The sequence below is a fragment of the Oncorhynchus masou genome, chromosome 17 (genome assembly GCF_036934945.1).
Source record: "Oncorhynchus masou masou isolate Uvic2021 chromosome 17, UVic_Omas_1.1, whole genome shotgun sequence".
Classification (NCBI taxonomy): domain Eukaryota; kingdom Metazoa; phylum Chordata; class Actinopteri; order Salmoniformes; family Salmonidae; genus Oncorhynchus; species Oncorhynchus masou.
Window position 1 is genome coordinate 11,985,217 of NC_088228.1, and position 18,304 is coordinate 12,003,520.

General features: G+C 41.4%; 1 protein-coding gene across 3 annotated transcripts; it reads right to left on the bottom strand.

The window, feature by feature from the left end:
• Positions 1–1,126: 1,126 nt before the first annotated feature.
• Positions 1,127–18,059, bottom strand: LOC135558479 (septin-2-like). 3 transcript variants are annotated; one of them, XM_064992310.1, is made up of 13 exons: positions 17,939–18,059; positions 15,630–15,669; positions 12,866–12,980; positions 11,438–11,524; positions 11,121–11,244; positions 10,599–10,733; positions 5,900–6,017; positions 5,564–5,665; positions 5,034–5,179; positions 4,427–4,543; positions 3,347–3,419; positions 3,026–3,123; positions 1,127–2,707 (listed from the first exon to the last, which is right to left on the bottom strand). In XM_064992310.1, the coding sequence occupies exons 2-12, from the start codon at positions 15,651–15,653 to the stop codon at positions 3,037–3,039; spliced, it is 1,128 nt and encodes a 375-aa protein (XP_064848382.1). In that variant the 5' UTR covers positions 15,654–15,669; positions 17,939–18,059; the 3' UTR covers positions 1,127–2,707; positions 3,026–3,036. The 3 variants fall into 3 exon arrangements, with proteins under 3 accessions (XP_064848382.1, XP_064848381.1, XP_064848383.1); XM_064992309.1 differs by having other exon boundaries at positions 15,630–15,672; XM_064992311.1 differs by having other exon boundaries at positions 4,460–4,543; positions 15,630–15,672; positions 17,939–18,058.
• Between the last annotated feature and the right edge of the window lie 245 nt (positions 18,060–18,304).

The following is an 18,304-nucleotide window of genomic DNA, read 5'->3' on the forward strand; positions in this document are numbered from 1 at the left end:
ACCTTGGCAGCAGCTCTGCTTCAGGACACCGGTGATCAACAGCACCACGTTCTCAATCATGTAGCATGGAGACAAGGACAGAGGGGGGGGGGGGGTATAGTGTAGGCTTAGTTCCAAATCATTCCAAATGCTTCCTTTACTTTGTCAAATCAACCACTGATATACAAAGATTTGATGGGTGAACGTGCTATGAAATATTGCCTTCACTTCGTCATCTGTTGCCTTAACATTCAGATCAGCGATTACCTCAATCAAGGGAGAAAGGATTCATTCACAAACCGCAGAAAAGTTAGTTTTGGCCAGCATACCCTCATACCAACTACTAAGCTTTAAATAATATATACATTTGGATGTGTGAGGAGCTCTTTTACATGTTCTCTATTGATGAACGTTGTATTTCTCACTGAACTCATGAATCTAAATAGATGGGCAAATAAACAAAGTAATGTATTTTTTTCCTCCCCAATTTCATGTATCCAAATTGGTGGGCAAGTAACATTTTTAAAGAGGAAAGAAATCAGTTGAATGGATCAGTGAGAGCCAAAAGCTAGCAGAAAGAGGTAGGAGGAGGAGCATACGAATCATGTGTAGTAGATTTGAGGCGAAGGTTACTGGCATACATGTAATTAGTCAAGGAAGGTGTAGCAACTCTGCCTGCCAGAGGCAAGGAGACAGACGTGAGGTTGTGACAATGATGTAGTCGAGGAAGGTGGAGCCGGAGAAGTGAGTTTAGTCAGCATGTTCTCCTTCAGTCTGTGGTCGAAGAGTGACACTGTCAAATCAACCTGAGGTGAACTGGCAATATCTTACTGTATCTCGAGTCAGAAGCCACCAGGAGAACATTACCAGACTGAAGATATGGTAATCTGTAAAAAGAAAATCAGGATAGAAGATCACCACAGTCGACTGCAGTTACAATGCAATCTTTTTTTGTAAGGTAGGATTTATCCCGTGGCTATACGAGCCACTAGGCTTGAGGTGTAGTATATATTCCCACAAGGGCTTAGACAATGAAGCAGAATGCCTTGATACAGCCTTTAGCTGTTGTATATTGGCCATATACAAGCCCCAGAATGACAAATGATGCAAACTAGAATCTAGCTCGAATAAAAACATTAATACAAGATGGTATACATCAAGGGTTTTATTTGACAGTGATTAGATTAAAAACAGCATAAACCGGAATGTTAAGAACTCTGGCTTGAGGGAGATCTGGGCAAAGCTGGTGACAAACAAACCAGATCACCATGACGATAGCCATAGCAACTAACTGGTCCTGTCCAACATCCAAATGTCAGTCTTAACCCATTGACACACAGCCATAAAGAACATAAGATATGGATAGATATCATATAGCACGAAGTACAGTGTGCCTTTACAGCATGACCTCTCAGACTGGATGCACTTTATTCCACAATCATCAATATCATGGGAGACACACACGAAGAAAAGCAATGTCACTTGCAATACATGAGCCTGGTCCGAACATCACAGTAATTCAATTTACTTTTAGTTGGCCAGGACTTTCGCCTCAAATATCAAACCACTTTACAATATGTTAAAACCTGGGGGCATAGGGAGCCTGGGCCCATATTCAGAGCGTCTCAGAGCAGGAGTGCTGATCTAGGATCAGCCCTTATGAAAAAAGATTGAAGTATAACTGAGGTTTGCTGTATCCAAAATAGCACTTTCTTACTGCAGTAATGTTGCAATGTAACTGCAGTTATTCTGAAATTACCGTGTCCAAAATACCACAGTCGACTGCAGTTACAATGCGATCTTTTTTTGTAGGGTAGGTCCGTCAATCTATATGACCATATTCATAACAATCTAAAAAAACTAGACTGATTCTAGATCTGCTCTCCTACTCACACTTTACAGGCCCAGGATTTATAGAGGCACATACAGTAAAAAAACACCAAGGTATGTCTCCTTCATTGGTTCAGGGCTACAGGATGACTGGGAAGGTCACAGTGTCATGCATTTCAGTCATAACCAGTCGTTTGAACACAACATCAGACAAGGTTAAGCGTTGCATGCAGGGGAGTGGGAGAAAGAACCCTGTCAATGAATCCATGGATTAAGAAAATAATTTAGCTGCTTTTCGAAAGACTAGATCTTTAAGAAATATCTTTAAAGAATTCTCCAACATTGGCATGACAACCATTAATGAAAAAAAAACATGATGGTTTTAGCTGTATGGCTCCATGAAAGACAGAAGAGAGTTACTAACTAAGTTGTCCTTTCCCACTTGGAACTTGGAGCCACAGTTGGCAACATGATTGATAATTTTGTGTGTGGTTTTAGATGGGGCCCAAGTGGACAGCCTTGAAAAGCAGCAGCTTTCGGCTTTCTCAACATAAAAAAAAAAAATTGTAACAATGGCCACTATGATAAGAGCATACTCCAGGTTAAAGGAGGGTTATTCTCCATTTGGTGACGAACTGGCATGGTCCAATAGTATGGAAGAAATTAATAATAAGCAATATGGAATATTAAAGAAAGTGTAAATATAAAACATAATACTGCTTATATAAAAAATAAAAACAAGAAAAAAAACTAAAAATAATTCCAAGTAGGAGCGAAATGAACTAAAAAGTGGCAAGCAGTACGAGACAAAGACCAGTTATCGTTCTCATTTTCACACCCTTCTCTTCTGCAATCCTTCCATCCATGTCTGGTCAAGCTCAAATAACAGCTTGAAAACCTGCAACGAAAGACAATACCATAAAATTCTGACTTGTATGTCCTAACTTTGGATGTATATGAATACTCAATGGATCAACAAATCTGCTTGAGTATCTCTGAATAAGTCATAAAAAATTATATTTGCCACTTAGCAGACACTTTTATCCAAAGAGACTTACAAATGCAGAGAGTTTAAATATTTGTACTGTGTGTATTTTATACAGGTATTGAACCCACGACCGTGGCAATTTAGATATACAGGTCCACAATATGCCAGGGTACATTTCAGTCTTCACAGCACAGCTTGGTTGTGCGGAGTGTTAAATGGACTTGTTACCGTGGTGTATTTCACACATGCTGGACATCTCCCGCGCCGTCAGGCTTGATTTGCATCTGAGCCTGCATCTTGGTAATCATCTCCTGCATCCTCCTCAGCTGCACAGAACACAAAACAGCATTATGACCAACACATAGTGACTAAAATCTCCCATCATGAAATAAACATATCACAGTCCTTCAAATAAAAGTGAGGGAGTAGGATGTAATGCGAGGGGCCATTGAAGATTGTGTGATACTCCCATAGAGGTGATATTTGAACAGACAGAGACAGACCTAGAATGGTAGTGGGAGTGATGAATATGAATGGTTAGCCATTTACCTCAGCCTCCTTCTCCTGCAGGATCATGTCCTTGTCCATTTCCTCCGGCTCAGGCCCCTGGCCCTGCCCCTGCCTGGAACATAGACACAGGTTTGGTGAGTTTGGCTCTTTAGGCTAAAGTCCCAATCATTGGGGAGACTTACCGTAAATATCCAAAGACTGACACTGGAAACCTCGTACATTTCAAGTTCTTGCAAGTCTGTTTTTACATAGTTTGTGCAATCAGAAGAAAATTCACTTTTCAATACTTCCATTGTCATTCATAGAATGAGCAGAAAAGGTAGAGGACGGAAGACCCCACCGTGCATAGGAGGTCTCTGAAAGGCAGTTTAGTAAAAGCCCAAATCTGGGGTGTGTGTGTGGTTTCTAGCATTTAAGCAAACGTGACGAAAGCAACACGTAGAAAGAGGGGCAGGAGGTTAAGGTAGAGCAGTGGACAGCTGGCTGCTAAAGTGAAAGAGGGCAAGCTGCAGAAGCAAGAAAAGAGGGTCGGGGGGTACCTCCAACAGTTCACTCATGGGATTGGACAGACCAGAGCATCATTGGGCTGATGACAAGCCAATGGGAAGGCAGTAAAATCACTCCCTTCTCCTGGATTGGCTATAGGGGAAGGTCTCAAAAAAATCCAAAGGGTCCAAACTCTTATATGATACCCATACAACCTATAACAGACTATGTACTGGTTAAAAACCCCCATAGTCCACTAGGATATTCAACCATAACCCACTACCTAGGTCCAATTGTTGTAGAATGTACATCCAAAATGATACATCCTGTTAAAAAAATAAATATTTGACAACAGTGTAATGTTAAACACATTTAAATGCGAATGATCACCTAACTACATATTGACAGAAGTTTGCCCCAGACAAGTGCCACTGTCTGAGACACTGCTAACTCCCATTCATTGTCTTTATAAAATCAGGTATGTCATTCAATTCCAAGTCAGTCAACTGAGTCTTGTGTTAAATTTGTCAACATCATCTGTTATATGTGTCATTAAGTCATTGGCTGTAATATTATATTACTATATATGGGAGGGAAGGGGGGGTGTAGAAAGGCAAGCAGACAGGTACGTACGCAGGAGACATAAGGTAACCATGGGAGGACAACCTGCCGCCCCGTTTGAGGCGCTCCGAGCGGAAGTTCTCGTAGTGCAGGTCCTGGGTCACCTCCTGCAGATCCTGCATGTGGGTGCTGCGGATGGATAGACATCAATCAACCAATCAATGAAGCACTAAACCAACGACTTAACTCAAGTTAGTTGATCACAGAAGGCTTACCTCATAATGGAATCGCCAAGCAGTATGTGAGACAGGACAGCCACTACTTATGCCTGATAAGTAACGGATTGATAAATACCACACACTTATGGCCGTGGCTGTGAATACGGATTTTTTCACGTACAGAAATCTCTGCATTTTAAGCTACGGCAAATCGGGTTTCAGAAAATCCAGAACCACAGCCACTCTGTTTTTACAACTGACACAGCTTAGTAAAAGACAAGCATTCATCGATAGAGTATAAACTAAATCAACCATGAACACTAAATCAAAATCGCCACCAATTTCAAATCAGGATTCTCAAGCTGTTATTCAATGCTGCTATTCATGTCTGATATACAAAGACCGCAAAGCAGCTCCTCAGACAAGGCCCAGTGCAGCCCCCCCATCTCCCACCCACTCACATCAGCATGGTGCGCAGCTTGAGGAAGTCGTTGTGCTCTGGGTTCTCCACTTCCACCACGCCCCAGGGGTACAGGCGACCCCGCACCTTCTTCCCCTTGGCCTCGATCTGCTGGTTGGAGCCCACCACCGCAAAGGGAATACTGGCCTAGGCGGAGGAGAAAGGAGGACGAGGAAAGAGCAGAGGTTAATGGTTCAAATAGCTACCATGTTCTATTCAGTATGTGGCCCGTGCAGCATTCAAACCCACAACCCTAAATCAACCAACGTGAGACTTTTAAATGCATGTAGTTTTGTCCTTGTCTATTAATGTTCTGTATCATGTTTCATGTGGACCCCAGGAAGAGAAGCAGCTGCTTTCGCAACAGCTAATGAGGATCCTTTGGTGTTACCAAAACACTGAGCTGAGATTAAAATGATTATTATTATTTTCTTTAAATCTGAAAAAAAATCTAATAAATGTAAGGAAATAAGTTTTGCATTAGGAATCTTTGTAAGGAGATAAATTAGTTGAGGTGGAGAAGAGGATTACTTTGAGAGTCCTGGTCTGCTCCTTGAATTCTTCGTCCTCGTCAGACTCTGCGTCAGGGAGGTGATAGATCTTGATACTATGCTCATCAATCTCATCCAGAATCTATAGCAACATGGAGGATGGAGAAGTCATTTACTTTAGCTGCGCTTTAACTTTTGATGCGTGTGATATATTATATACACACACCTTTGTTCCAGAGGGATTACTTAAAACAATACAGGCACATGGTGCAGTTGTCTTAAGTACGATAGCAACATCCATATACCTTGTTTGACAACACTTAACCTGTTCTCCTATCGTATACTTTTGAGAGTCAAGTGTTACTGTGTTTCCTACCCTGCGCTTGAGCCTCTCCCTCTCTCGCAGGGTGAGTGTGTCGGCCTTAGCGATGACAGGGACCACGTTGACTTTGTTGTGGATGGCCTTCATGAACTGTACATCCAGAGGCTTCAGCCTGAGAGAGAAAGGGAGAGCGGGAGGGTGTAAGAACGGGGAATTCCACAGGGGGTGCTCATGTAAAGTCAAGGTAAACTAAAATGTTGAAAATGTGATGGTTAGTATTACATTGTCAAGACTGGCATTGATATGGAACTACTATTGGTGTGTGTGTCTTACGGTTGGGCGACATCAACCTTTGTCCTATTGTGATAAAGCATTGGCACCCATAAAATCTTGGTATACGATATTATCACCCCCTATTGGACAACCCCCCCCCAAAAAAATGTAAAGAGCTAAAAGGAAAAAGGAGACTGATGACAAAATATATTTGAGCCAAATATTTATTTTGTAGCCTATTCCTCCATTAGAGCGGTGGCACGAAAGAGGTGTGCGTGCCAACGAGCAAGTGACAGTTAATGAGCCTCGGTGGCTGTGCGCCGTGTGATGGGTTGTGAATCATCAAGGGCCTGGCTACAGCCACGCAACTCTGCTGTCCCCAGAACTGAGTAATTATTCAATGATTCACGTTTTTGGCTAATCTTATTCTTATTATTAGGCTTCTATACATTGTAGGTAGGCTTACATACAGTGCATTCGCAAAGTATTCAGATCCCTTGACTTTCCACATTGTTACATTACAGCCTTGTTATAAAATGGATTCAATTAAAATGTTTTCCCTCATCAAGCTACACAAAATACCCAATAACAACAAAGCAAAAACAGGTTCAGATTTTTGCTAATTTATAAAAAATAAACAGAAATACCTTACTTAGAAAGTATTCAGACCCTTTGCTAGGCAACTCAAAATTGAGCTCAGGTGCATTCTATTTCCATTGGTGATCCTTGAGCTCTTCCTATAATTTGATTTGGAGTCTGAGGTAAATTCAATTGATTGGACCTGATTTGGAAAGGCACACACCTGTCGAGATAAGGTTCCACAGTTCAGTGTATGTCAGAGCATAAACCAAGCCATGAGGTCAAAGGAATTGTCTGTAGAGCTCTGAAACACAGATCTGGGGAAGGGTATCAAAAAATGACTGCAGCATTGAAGGTCCAAGAGCATAATGGCCTCCATTATTCTTAAATGGAAGATGTTTGGAACCACCAAGACTCTTCCTAGAGCTGGCTGCCTGGCCAAACAGCAATCGGGGGAAGAAGGGCCTTGGTCAGGGAGGTGACCTATAACCAAATGTTCATCTCACAGAGCTCCAGAGTTCCTCTGTGGAGATGGGAGAACATTCCAGAAGGACAACTATCAGGTCTTTATGGTAGAGTGGCCTGACAGAGCCACTCCTCAGTAATAAGCCCACTTGGGCACCTAAAGGACTCAGACCATGACAATTCTCTGGTCTGATAAAACCAAGATTGAACTCTTTGGCCTGAATGACAAGCGTCAGGGATGGTGCCAGGTTTCCACCAGACATACGGAGAAGCATGTTGGTGGCAGAATCATGCTCTCCGGATGGTTTTCAGCAGCAGGGACTGAGAGAGTAGTCAGGATCGAGGGAAAGATGAACGGAGCAAAGTACAGAGAGATGCTTGATTTAAACCTGCTCCAGAGCGCTCAGGATCTCAGACTGGGGCGATGGTTCACCTTCCAACTGGACATCAACCCTAAGTACACAGCTAAGACAACGCAGGAGTGGCTTTGGGACAAGTCAATGTCCTCGATTGACCCAACCAGAGCCCGGATTTGAACCCCATCTAACATCTCTGGAGGGACCTGAAAATAGCTGTGCAGCGACACTCCCCATCAAACCTGACAAAGCTTGAGAAGATCTGCAGAGAAAAATGGGAGAAACTCCCCAAATACAGGTGTGCCAAGCTTATAGCATTATACCCAAGAAGACTAGGCTGTAATTGCACTTCAACAAAGTACTGTGTAAAGGGTCTGAATACTTATGTAAATGTGAGAGTTCTTTACTTTTAATACATTTGAAAAAATGAATAAAACCTGTTTTTACCATGTCATTATGGGGTATTGTGTGTGGATTGATTAGGAAAAAAACTATTTAATCAATTTTAGAACAAGGGTGTAACGTAACAAAATGTGGAAAAAGTCATGGGGTCTGAACACTTTCCAAATGCACTGTATATGCCAGTTAGGCTATACACCCCTTTTAAAGTGGATTAACATGGTTAAAATTAAGAATTGACTTGGCCACTTTAGTTGTGAGACAAACCTTAAAGCATATATGCCTAAAGGCTAGGCTACATTAAAAAAAAGGCTGTGTTTCTTATGCTGGGCATCATTCACAAGTGATAATATTTCATCCACAAGTTAATATTGTCACCCATCAGACTACTCTTGATTTAATATGGTCTATACCTGTAAACTAAATAATGTGTGTGATATTTGTTTTGATTGAGACTGGACCATTATCATGCACCTGTATGGAAACATGGGCAGCGGATGTCATTCATGCACTTAAACGGCGAATGGAGGACGCTTTCCCCCGTGGTTTATTTCATGCCAGCCAGGTAGGCTATACTCCTGCTGTAAAGAGAAGCAATGGGCTTAAATATTAGGAAAGTTGATCAATAAAAGTAGGCCTAGCCTATAGAAAGCTGATGGGATCCTCGTTTTCAGAGGCCATCACTCGGTTCTCTCACACAATTGCATAGTCTATAGAAATGTTGCGCAACATGAGCTCTCATGAATTGTTTGATTAGATTTTCTAATAAATTTGCAGTGATGTCAGAGTGATTAGAGGGAGAATAGAGTGCTGAGTACCAGGCAGTTAGCAAGTTTGGTAAGCTACTAATGACCAGCAGAAGCATCAGAGCTTGGACAAGCCTAATTACAGTGACTAAACGGTCATGTGGAACTGAACAGCCGTCATAATTCGTGACCGGTGGTGTGGCGGTAATATGGTCACCGCAACAACCCTAGACGGAGCTAAGCTTTTCACCAAAGCAGCGCAAAATGTCCGGTCTCAATATCAGATGACCTAGGACATCTAGCCAAAGCCTATATTGTTTTTTATAGCGGTGTCAAATTATTTTAACTTCTCTAGCATAGGGGGCAGCATTTAGAATTAAAAGCATGCCCAAATTCAACTGCCTGCTTACTCATCCCCAGAAGATATGCATATTATTAGTAGATGTGGATAGAAAACACTCTGAAGTTTCAAAACCTGTTTGAATCATATCTGTGAGTATAACAGAACTTATGTAGCAGGCAAATCCCAGAGGACAAACCATTCACATTTATTATGTTTTTTTTTATAGATCACCCTCTTTTCAATGTGTTTTCATTGGGAATACAGATTTAAGGGACTTGCCGTTCCTACCGCTTCCACTGGATGTCACCAGTCTTTATTGGTTGAGGTTATTCCTTTGTGTAATAAAGAAGTATGGCCATCTTGAACAAGGGTCACTATGTGTACTGTTTGATAGAGGCGCATGACCAGAAAGCATGCTTCAGTTTGTTTTCTTCCTGTATTGAACACAGATCATCCCGTCTTCAATTTTATTGATTATTTACTTTAAAAAAATACCTAAAGTTGTATTACAAAAGTAGTTTGAAATGTTTTGGCAAAGTTTACAGGTAACTTTTGAGATATTTTGTAGTCACGTTGCGTAAGTTGGAACCGGTGTTTTTCTGGATCAAACGCGCCAAATAAATTGACATTTTGGATATATATGGACGGAATTAAATCGAACAAAAGGACCATTGATGTTTATGGGACATATTGGAGTGCCAACAGAAGAAGCTTGTCAAAGGTAAAGCATGATTTATATTTTTATTTCTGCGTTGTGTCGTGCCTGCAGGGTTGAAATGTTCTCTCTTGTTTATGGAGGTGCTATCCTCAGATAATAGCATCGTTTGCTTTCGCCGAAAAGCTTTTTTGAAATCTGACATGTTGGCTGGATTCACAACACATGTAGCTTTAATTTGGTATCTTACATGTGTGATTTCATGAAAGTTTGATTTTATAGGAATTTATTTGATTTTTGGCGCTCTGGCTTTTGGCCAAGTGGGACGCTACCGTCCCACATATCCCAGAGAGGTTAAAAGCACAATTTGGTATTTTCTCTCCATTTTGATGTGAATATTATTTCAGTTTTTGTGCATACTTGCTTTTCTCCTGCCACACTATTTCATATTAAAACAATACATTTTTCTATTATTTTCTTCTGAAATAGACATTTACTCCATATCATGCTTCTTTAGACCTGCCTAAAATAAATAATTGATTTATTTTTAAAGGTGTAGGTTAGATTACATAGATTTATTAGACTTTTTAAAATTGCTTTTAGGCTGTGTGGAAGTCAGGAGATGCAAAATGTGTTTGTTAATTAACAGTCAATTACTGAGACCGAAAGTTATTTGCGTGACAATCATCAGCTGACGAAATTTCGTGAAGGCCACAGCCCTGTCTAGTGTTATCTTACATTCTATTTACTGAAAAAGGTTACGCAGGCTATAGCATGGCCCTGCTATGGGTTGCCCGGTCAGCTCTATACTGTCTGGTGCCAGTCAAGTTGAAATAGGCTATGCATTGTCGGTTACATCACCATCGACGATGGCTGTCAATCAGCTTCAAAATCCGATACTATCACCCAACCCTAGTGTGCGTGTGTGTGGGTGTACCCATGGCCCAGCGGGGAGATGAAATAGAAGCAGCAGTGAACGCGGTTGTCCACGATGTGCCGGCGGTTCAGACCGCTCTCGTCGTGGAGGTATCTCTCAAACTGGTCGTCAATGTAGGCAATGATGGTGCTGAAACTGCGGGAGAAGAGGAAGCAGCACAGTGGTGGGACCATGTAGTTAAACACCGTGTGTGATATCATCGGCACTTGTTACCATAGAAACAAAATCTAAATATATCATATAACTATGAAAACAAATCTTTGATTTTTGATCTTTATTTAAAGTTAGGGTTAGGCATAAGGTCAGAAGTGTGTTTACGGTTAAAAATCAATTATATAAATAGGAGCAGTTGAGCCATAATTAGGACTTTGTGGCAACCATATGACATGGTTACAAAATACATCAACGGTACTCCAGCAATAACATATTTGTCCATGCACAAACAGATCATGGAGAAATAAAGTTATTACATTTTGAATGGACAGGATCAGGTCCCCTGTCTATACAACCATAGCGGCGTACCAGTCCTGGCTGTTGATGGCGTCACCGTATCCGGGCGTGTCCACCACGGTGAGGCGGAGTTTCACCCCTCGCTCCTCGATCTCAACCGTAGATGCTTCGATCTGAACCGTGCGCTCAATCTTCTCTGTGGATTACAATTAAAAGGAGATTAAAAGACTAACCTTTTTTCTTTCCAGACACACTTGAGGCCACTGAATAAATGAGGGGTGATTTGGCATAATTGGTTTTAAAATTGATTCCCATTAGGTTATGCAGGAACAAATGACGTTTTGGAGTAATAGCTGGGAGTGTGGCCGTGGTATGTGTGCACGTCATACCTGCTGCTCCAGGGATGATTCTCTCTGGGTAGAGATCAGTGAGGAACAAGCTGTTGATGAGGGTGGACTTCCCCAGACCAGACTCACCTAAACACAACACACAGAATCAATAGATAAACTATCATTCATTTCCAAAAAAAAGGGACCAAATTAAAAACAGAATAGATTATATTGTGCCTGCATGACAAAACAGCCAATATAAAGATAAAGGCAATATACCCGATATCCTTTAGTCTACAAACCACAAATACTACAAGAATCTACAAAATGTGTGCAGTTTATTTTTTATACACAAAATAGCCCGCTAGTTGGCAGACATCCAGCCTGGACTCTGCATATTAGCCAAGCACTAACCAATGATACACATTAGGCCTCTCATAGCCTGGGAAATGCATTAAGCTGGCAGTAAAACCAGATTTATCTAAACACACAGTCACACACAGACAGACACTTTCCAGCAGCAGAGGCCTGTCCAGCACACAGGGTCACATTCCAGTCTGGTTTATTTTAAGGCAGAGGGGATAAGTGTACAATAGGGCTCTCCTCCTCCCCTACACCACACAGACAAATAGGGAGATGAGAGAAAGGAAAACCATTTCACACAGCTAAACTAGAGGACCCAGAGAAACCCTGCCTCCATCCGTTTACATAGTTGAGTCCACAGCTGGACTCAACTGTGACCTAAACCAGGACCTCTGAAATCATCCCTGACACGTCCCACTCTCAGACACACATAAAAACACTAAAGGAAGCGATGAGATTTGGAACAGTGGTTACTGACAGATGTGGGAAATGTGAAAATGGTGAGGCGAGGCTATGAGAAGAGGAAATGAATGCGTTTGTCAACTAGCTAACAACTGTCTGGGCTTACAGTCAAAGAAGTCACATACTATTCTGTCGACAGCATGAACTGACACCTAACTGCTTAGCACAAACTAGGCCTAATCCCAGATAGATTTTTTTTCTGTCAAAAAAAAAAAAAAAAAAAAAAAAAAAAAAAACTTTTAAAAAAAAGCCTGTACACCATTCATATGTTTGGTAAGGGAGAGATGCTATCCACCCACTCCAAATGGAGAGGAAAAAGGAAAAGTATATCCAAAATGTTAATTGATTACTGTTGCCATCCCATTCCTAAAACACTTATGATATGCCAAAACTGCATGAACATGATCATTTAGGCACACATTCCCCATTCGAAGGCCAAGGCTCCTAATCTCTACTGAACTGAGGAAAGAACCAAAGCAAGAAAATGTCTGACTCACCAACAACCAAAGACCAGTTGTTTTGAGCTTTGCACAAAACCACTGAGTATCCATTCTGTCTAAGGCCAAACTAAGGCAACTATAGCTAGTGACTTCATACAAACAATTACAACCCTCTCCATACAAAAATACCAGACATTTAGGTTACAAATATTGTGACACTCACCAACTACCATGAGGGTGAACTCGAAGCCCTTTTTGACCGACTTGCGGTGCACTTGGTTGGGCAGGTTGGCAAAGCCCACATACCCCGGGGTCTCTGGATTGGTAAACTGACCCTGCTGTAAAACATGAGACCACCACATGTTCATTAGAACCAGTCATTCAACCCAGGAATACCATCATTTTTACTGACATTTCCAGAGACATTGGTTGTCGTTGCTAGGGTTGGGCGTTATGCAGATTTTCATATCATACGTCCTGCCCTCAATTCGGTTTAGGACACAAGGGGGCGCCAAAATACGCTAAGAATTTAATTGGGCGTCTACCAGAATGCTAACAGAATTAGCGCAAGTAATAGCGAATTTCCATGGAGGCTGCTAGCTAAACTAGGCTAACGAGCACAAACAAAAATAAGCTAATTACAATGACAGGGAATCCGGCTCATAAAGTTATACATATATAGGTAGGCGCTACCGAATGTTTTTTTGTTGGCGAGTTTGTACATTTACAAGCGAATGTGAACGAGAGACATTGAACAAAGTTGACGCATGCAGTACTGGCTCTCCAGAAGCGTTCACACTGTCTGTGTAGTAGAGTCTGGAGCCACTACGGCACCCGGCCTGCCTGCTAGAAGAAGAGTGGGAGGTTCAGAAAGCCGAGAACAGGGGAAAAAAACGTAAGGAAATCAAGATCGCAGTGGCAGCTGTACAAATAACTAATCCAAATGACCGTTGCATTCTTAAACGGGCAGAAAGCTAACACAAAATGACGCCCCCGTCACCTAATTAATTGAGCCATTTTACTTAGCAAGTTAAACTAGGGGTCTGTTAACACAATTCTTCGTTTTTCACACAGGATTTTTTTTTAAATAAAAAGCATCAGAAATATCTTGTTACGTTTTGTAAACGGATCTAAAATGCTTCTTATTGTAATTTCTGCTCGGCATCAGAAACATTTTGTGCTTCAGTTGCACTTCTAAACTCGGATGAGAACTCAGGAACGGGTATCAGCAAACAGCGCTCTGATGTGTAGCTACTTCTCTCCAATACTTTTCTCAGTGTAGCAAGCCTATTTTTCTCCAGTAAAATACAAGATTAACTTTAAGCAAAACATAAGGAAAAGTAGCTGGCTACATTATTCCTATGATAGGCCTAGACGTTAGAAATTTGATGGCCATGCATCATTTTTGTTTTTTTTAATGATAAGCACATTTACTTGTGCGGCTGCCAGCAGCGTCGCACTTTATCATCAAATGACAGCAATGAAGCTATTTTTATGCCGAATGTGTTGCGCTAATGGATGTATTTTCTGTGAAGGAAAACTATAGCTGCACGTCACTGATCACTCTATTGAAGAAAAAAAACACGATTTGAATGTTAAAAACACATTGACTGCGGTTATTTACTTCAATTGCTACAAAAATTAAAAATGTATTGAAAAACCATCGTCACTATTTCTAAATACCCCGGTATACCGCCCATGCCTAGGTTGCCTAACAGACTTATACCTCCGATTCGCAGTCGGAAATTAATGCCATACATTTGTTTGGAACATTTCCTCAAACTCTACAAGTCAGAATGTTGACAAAAATTATATTTTGACTTTACCTGTTGTCCATGCAGTTGGTCCTTTTGGAGACAATATATCCACAGGAAAGTAAGTAACTCACCTTTTCAAAGAGCTCGTATTGCGTTCAGACTTCCATCACCTGAAGCATGCGGAGAACCATGTAAACACGTGCACGAGCTCAGCAAGTATGCACGCGTCCCGTTTCATCAGGTGATTAGAAATCTAAACGCACTACCAGCGCTTTGAAAAGTTGATTTAATTGCACTTTCCTATGGACAGGTTCTCACATTCCTTCCAGCAAAAAGACCAACCGGTAGAGTAAGTAAACATTTCATTTTATTCAACATTCTGCCTTGTAAATTAGAGCTTTTGAGATTAAACCTTCCTTATCCAGACGCTCATTGATGCCCGACATATAATTTAATGCAATTCAACGTCGGGTCTTCAGGCTAGGATGGACCTACAGTATATTATAGTAATCATATCTGCAGGTTGTGCAAATCACAGCAAACATTACAACCAGCAATTAGGCAGCTACTCAAGAATCAGCTGGACACAAATGAACTGTCTTGTCTCTGGAATGCAGTATTGCATTCCAGTGTTTATGGCCTTAACCGGCCTATACATAACCAGGGAGAATGTGCAGTCTAGCTAAAGGGTTTAAAGTTAGACCAAGGCCGATCTTTTCATCTTATGAACAGATGTAAGGAAGGGATTATTACACTAGCTTTCTATAATATAGCTAGACTAAGCTCATGCATTGGAAATGCAATACAGCCATTACTGTTCACGGCTTTGTATAACTAGTGGTCCCCCTCTGTGAACAAGGGGCAGGACTGAGTGAAGCCTGAGATGGCAGCGTTCTCATGGAGCCTTTCGACAAGTCAAGGCACAACTGTGAGTCATGGAGAAGGAAGTAGCTGCCTGGACGCTGGCAGCATCTGCTTGAGTGGCCATGCATTCTGCAATTAAGACCCCAAATGGCTTTAGGCCCAATGGTTTAATTCTAATAAATCCTAATTTGCCAAAGCATATTCCATCGCGTTAGTGTAGGCCAATTACAAATAGACAGAGGTAATTATTGGAATATTATGGGGGAACTTAAAAAAAAAATGTTTATCTAACTGCCTAACAGTATTACATTAAAATGAGCTGTGGGGATGCAAGCATCCTCTAATTGTACTCGGTCGTGAACTTACTTTCATTTTTTCCGCCTGAGACATTTTGCGCTCTTTCAACCTGCTAGAGAACAGAGAACATAAAAACAGTTGTCAAATACATTACATGATCAAAAGTATGTGGACACCAGCTCGTTAGACATCTCATTCCAAAATCATGGTCATTAATATGGAGTTGGTCCCCCTTTGCTGCTATAACAGCCTCCACTCATCTTGGAAGGCTTTGGACTAGATGTTGGAACATTGCTGCAGAGACTTGCTTCCATTCATCCACAAGAGCATTAAGTGAGGTCGGACACTGATGTTGGACACTGATGTTGGGTGATTAGGCCTCGCTCACAGTGGGCGTTCCAATTCAACCCAAAGGTGTTTTGATGGGGTTGAGGTCAGTGCTCTGTGCAGGCCAGTCAAGTTCTCGACTGGCCTGCAGTCTGCAAAACATGTCTGTATGGACCTCGCTTTGTACACAGCATGGTCATGCTGAAATAGGAAAGGGCCTTCCCAAACTGTTGCCACAAAGTTGAAAGCATAAAATTGTCTAGAATGTCATTGTATGCTTCACTGGAACTAAGGGGCCTAGCCCAAACCATGAAAAACAGTCCTAGAGCATTATTCCGCCACCAAACTTTACAATTGGAACTATGCATTGGGGTAGGGAGCATTCTCCGGGCAACCGTCAAACCCAGATTCATCTGTCGGACTGCCAGATAGTGAAGTCACTACAAAGAGCGCATTTCCACTGCTCCAGAGCACAATGGCAGCGAGCTTTACACCATTCCAGCCGACGCTTGGAATTGCACATGGTGAACTTAGGGCTGTGTGTGGCTGCTCAGCCATGGAAATCCATTTCATTAAGCTCCCAGCGAACAGTTATTGTGCCGATGTAGCTTGCAGAGGTAGTATGGAACCTGGTAGTGAGTGTTGCAACTGAGGACAGACAACTTTTTTTATTTAACTCGGCAAGACAGTTAAGAACAAATTCATATTTACAATGAAGGCCTTTTGCGGGGACAGGGGCCTGGGGTTAAACTTTTACACGCTTCAGCAGTCCCGCTCTGGGAGCTGTTGCGCCTAGAGATTTCACTTCACAATAACAGCACTTAGTTGACCAGGGCAGAAATTGTACAAACTGACTTGTTAGGAAGGTGGCATCCTATGAAAGTGCCACATTGAAAGTCACTGAGCTATTCAGTAAGCTGCCAATATTTGTCTATGGAGAATGCATGGACGTGTGCTCGATTTTATACACCTGTCAGCAACAGTGTGTCTGAAAAAGCCAAATCCACTAGTTTGAACGGGTGTCCACATACTTTTGTATATAAAGTGTACTTCTGTTTTCAGTAGAACATGCAGTACTATATCAATAGGCCTATTTATTACTTCAAGAGAATGACAACTGTGTACACTAACAAAATGGAGGACGGCATAGCCTACATGATTTAGGGGACTGTGAGAGACAGGAAGTCTGCTCTCTGCTCAGAATGACTTTTCAAAAGAATGTTTCACCACAAAAAAAAAAAACAGCCATCCCGTACAACTTTTGATGCTCACGTCACAAATGCGTTTGTTGCTCAAGCTGGTTTTGCCTCCAATGCAACTTTCAATGCTGTACTTTTATTTATCTAGCTAGTGACTTTTCTATAACTAAGTAACATGTTCAAACTGGAAGTGAAATTAAAACACTAAGCCATTTCTTCCTACAGTTAGCGGAAAATGTGACTTAACCACAAGTCAGTCAGATGACAGACTCTGAAGAGGCCAGAGAAATTGACTCGAAATAGTACCGGGCATCTTTCTTTCAAAACTACTGAGACTGGGTTATGAAAGCGCTGTCTCAATGAATGAAAATACAACTAAATTAAATTGTAGGCATTCTTTGAAGTAACTATCTTGCGGTCTCCGTTTAGCTAAATAACACAAAACGAGTCTAACCAGACATTGAATCGTGCTTGAGATGCCTTGAACGTTTAAATTAGTTAGCTAGCTTCTTAGCGAGCTAGCAATACAGAGCCATGTATTTATTAAATATGGCTCTGACAATACCTAACCAGCGAACACGCATTTCAAGTCGGGCTGTGTAGATATAATTTATATCAATTGTGATACATTATGATTTCCAATTGTGGCTAGCTCACAATGACTCTCCGGCAAGGTGTCTAAAAGCAAGCGTTGAAAGCTAGCTAACGTTAACTTAGCTAGCCTTTACTTTAGCAAAGTGGTTGGCTAGCTAACTAGCTAATTGTGATGCGACATGAAGTTAAAGCGACGTATCTAATTCGACGAGGCAGTGAAATATTACAACTTGCTAATAAATATAATGCAATATTTACCTTTTCGATTGTCAGTGAAAGAAAACCGAGTGATTCTGGAGGCTGGATGGACACCTCAAATTCCTGTAGACCCCGAACAGTTTCTTCTGCACAGGGACCAGAATGCATTGGGCGTTGACTGTCCTCTAATAATGCAGCGCCTTTCCAAAGATACTGATACCTAATCGGTGGCCTTTTTATAAATAAAATCTATGACACAAATGTAATACTACTAGCTACCAAACTTTACAATTCGTACTAATATTCCTCTTCATCACCATCTTCGTCGTTGTCATACTTCAAATCACAAATTACAACGTATTGGTCAGTCTGATCCAAAGTCCTTCAACTTTAATCATATAGAAAGCAATTTACCTAAAGTTTGAA

Bases quoted from the DNA above. Each gene is read 5' to 3' on its own strand.
- LOC135558479 (XM_064992310.1), bottom strand. From the start codon at position 15,653: ATGTCTCAGGCGGAAAAAATGAAA. The intron at 5,180-5,563 runs GTAATCCTCTTC...TCCTCCGCCTAG, and splicing joins AGCAGACCAGGACTCTCAAA to GCCAGTATTCCCTTTGCGGT. The intron at 4,544-5,033 runs GTGAGTGGGTGG...ATCCATCCGCAG, and splicing joins AAGCTGCGCACCATGCTGAT to CACCCACATGCAGGATCTGC.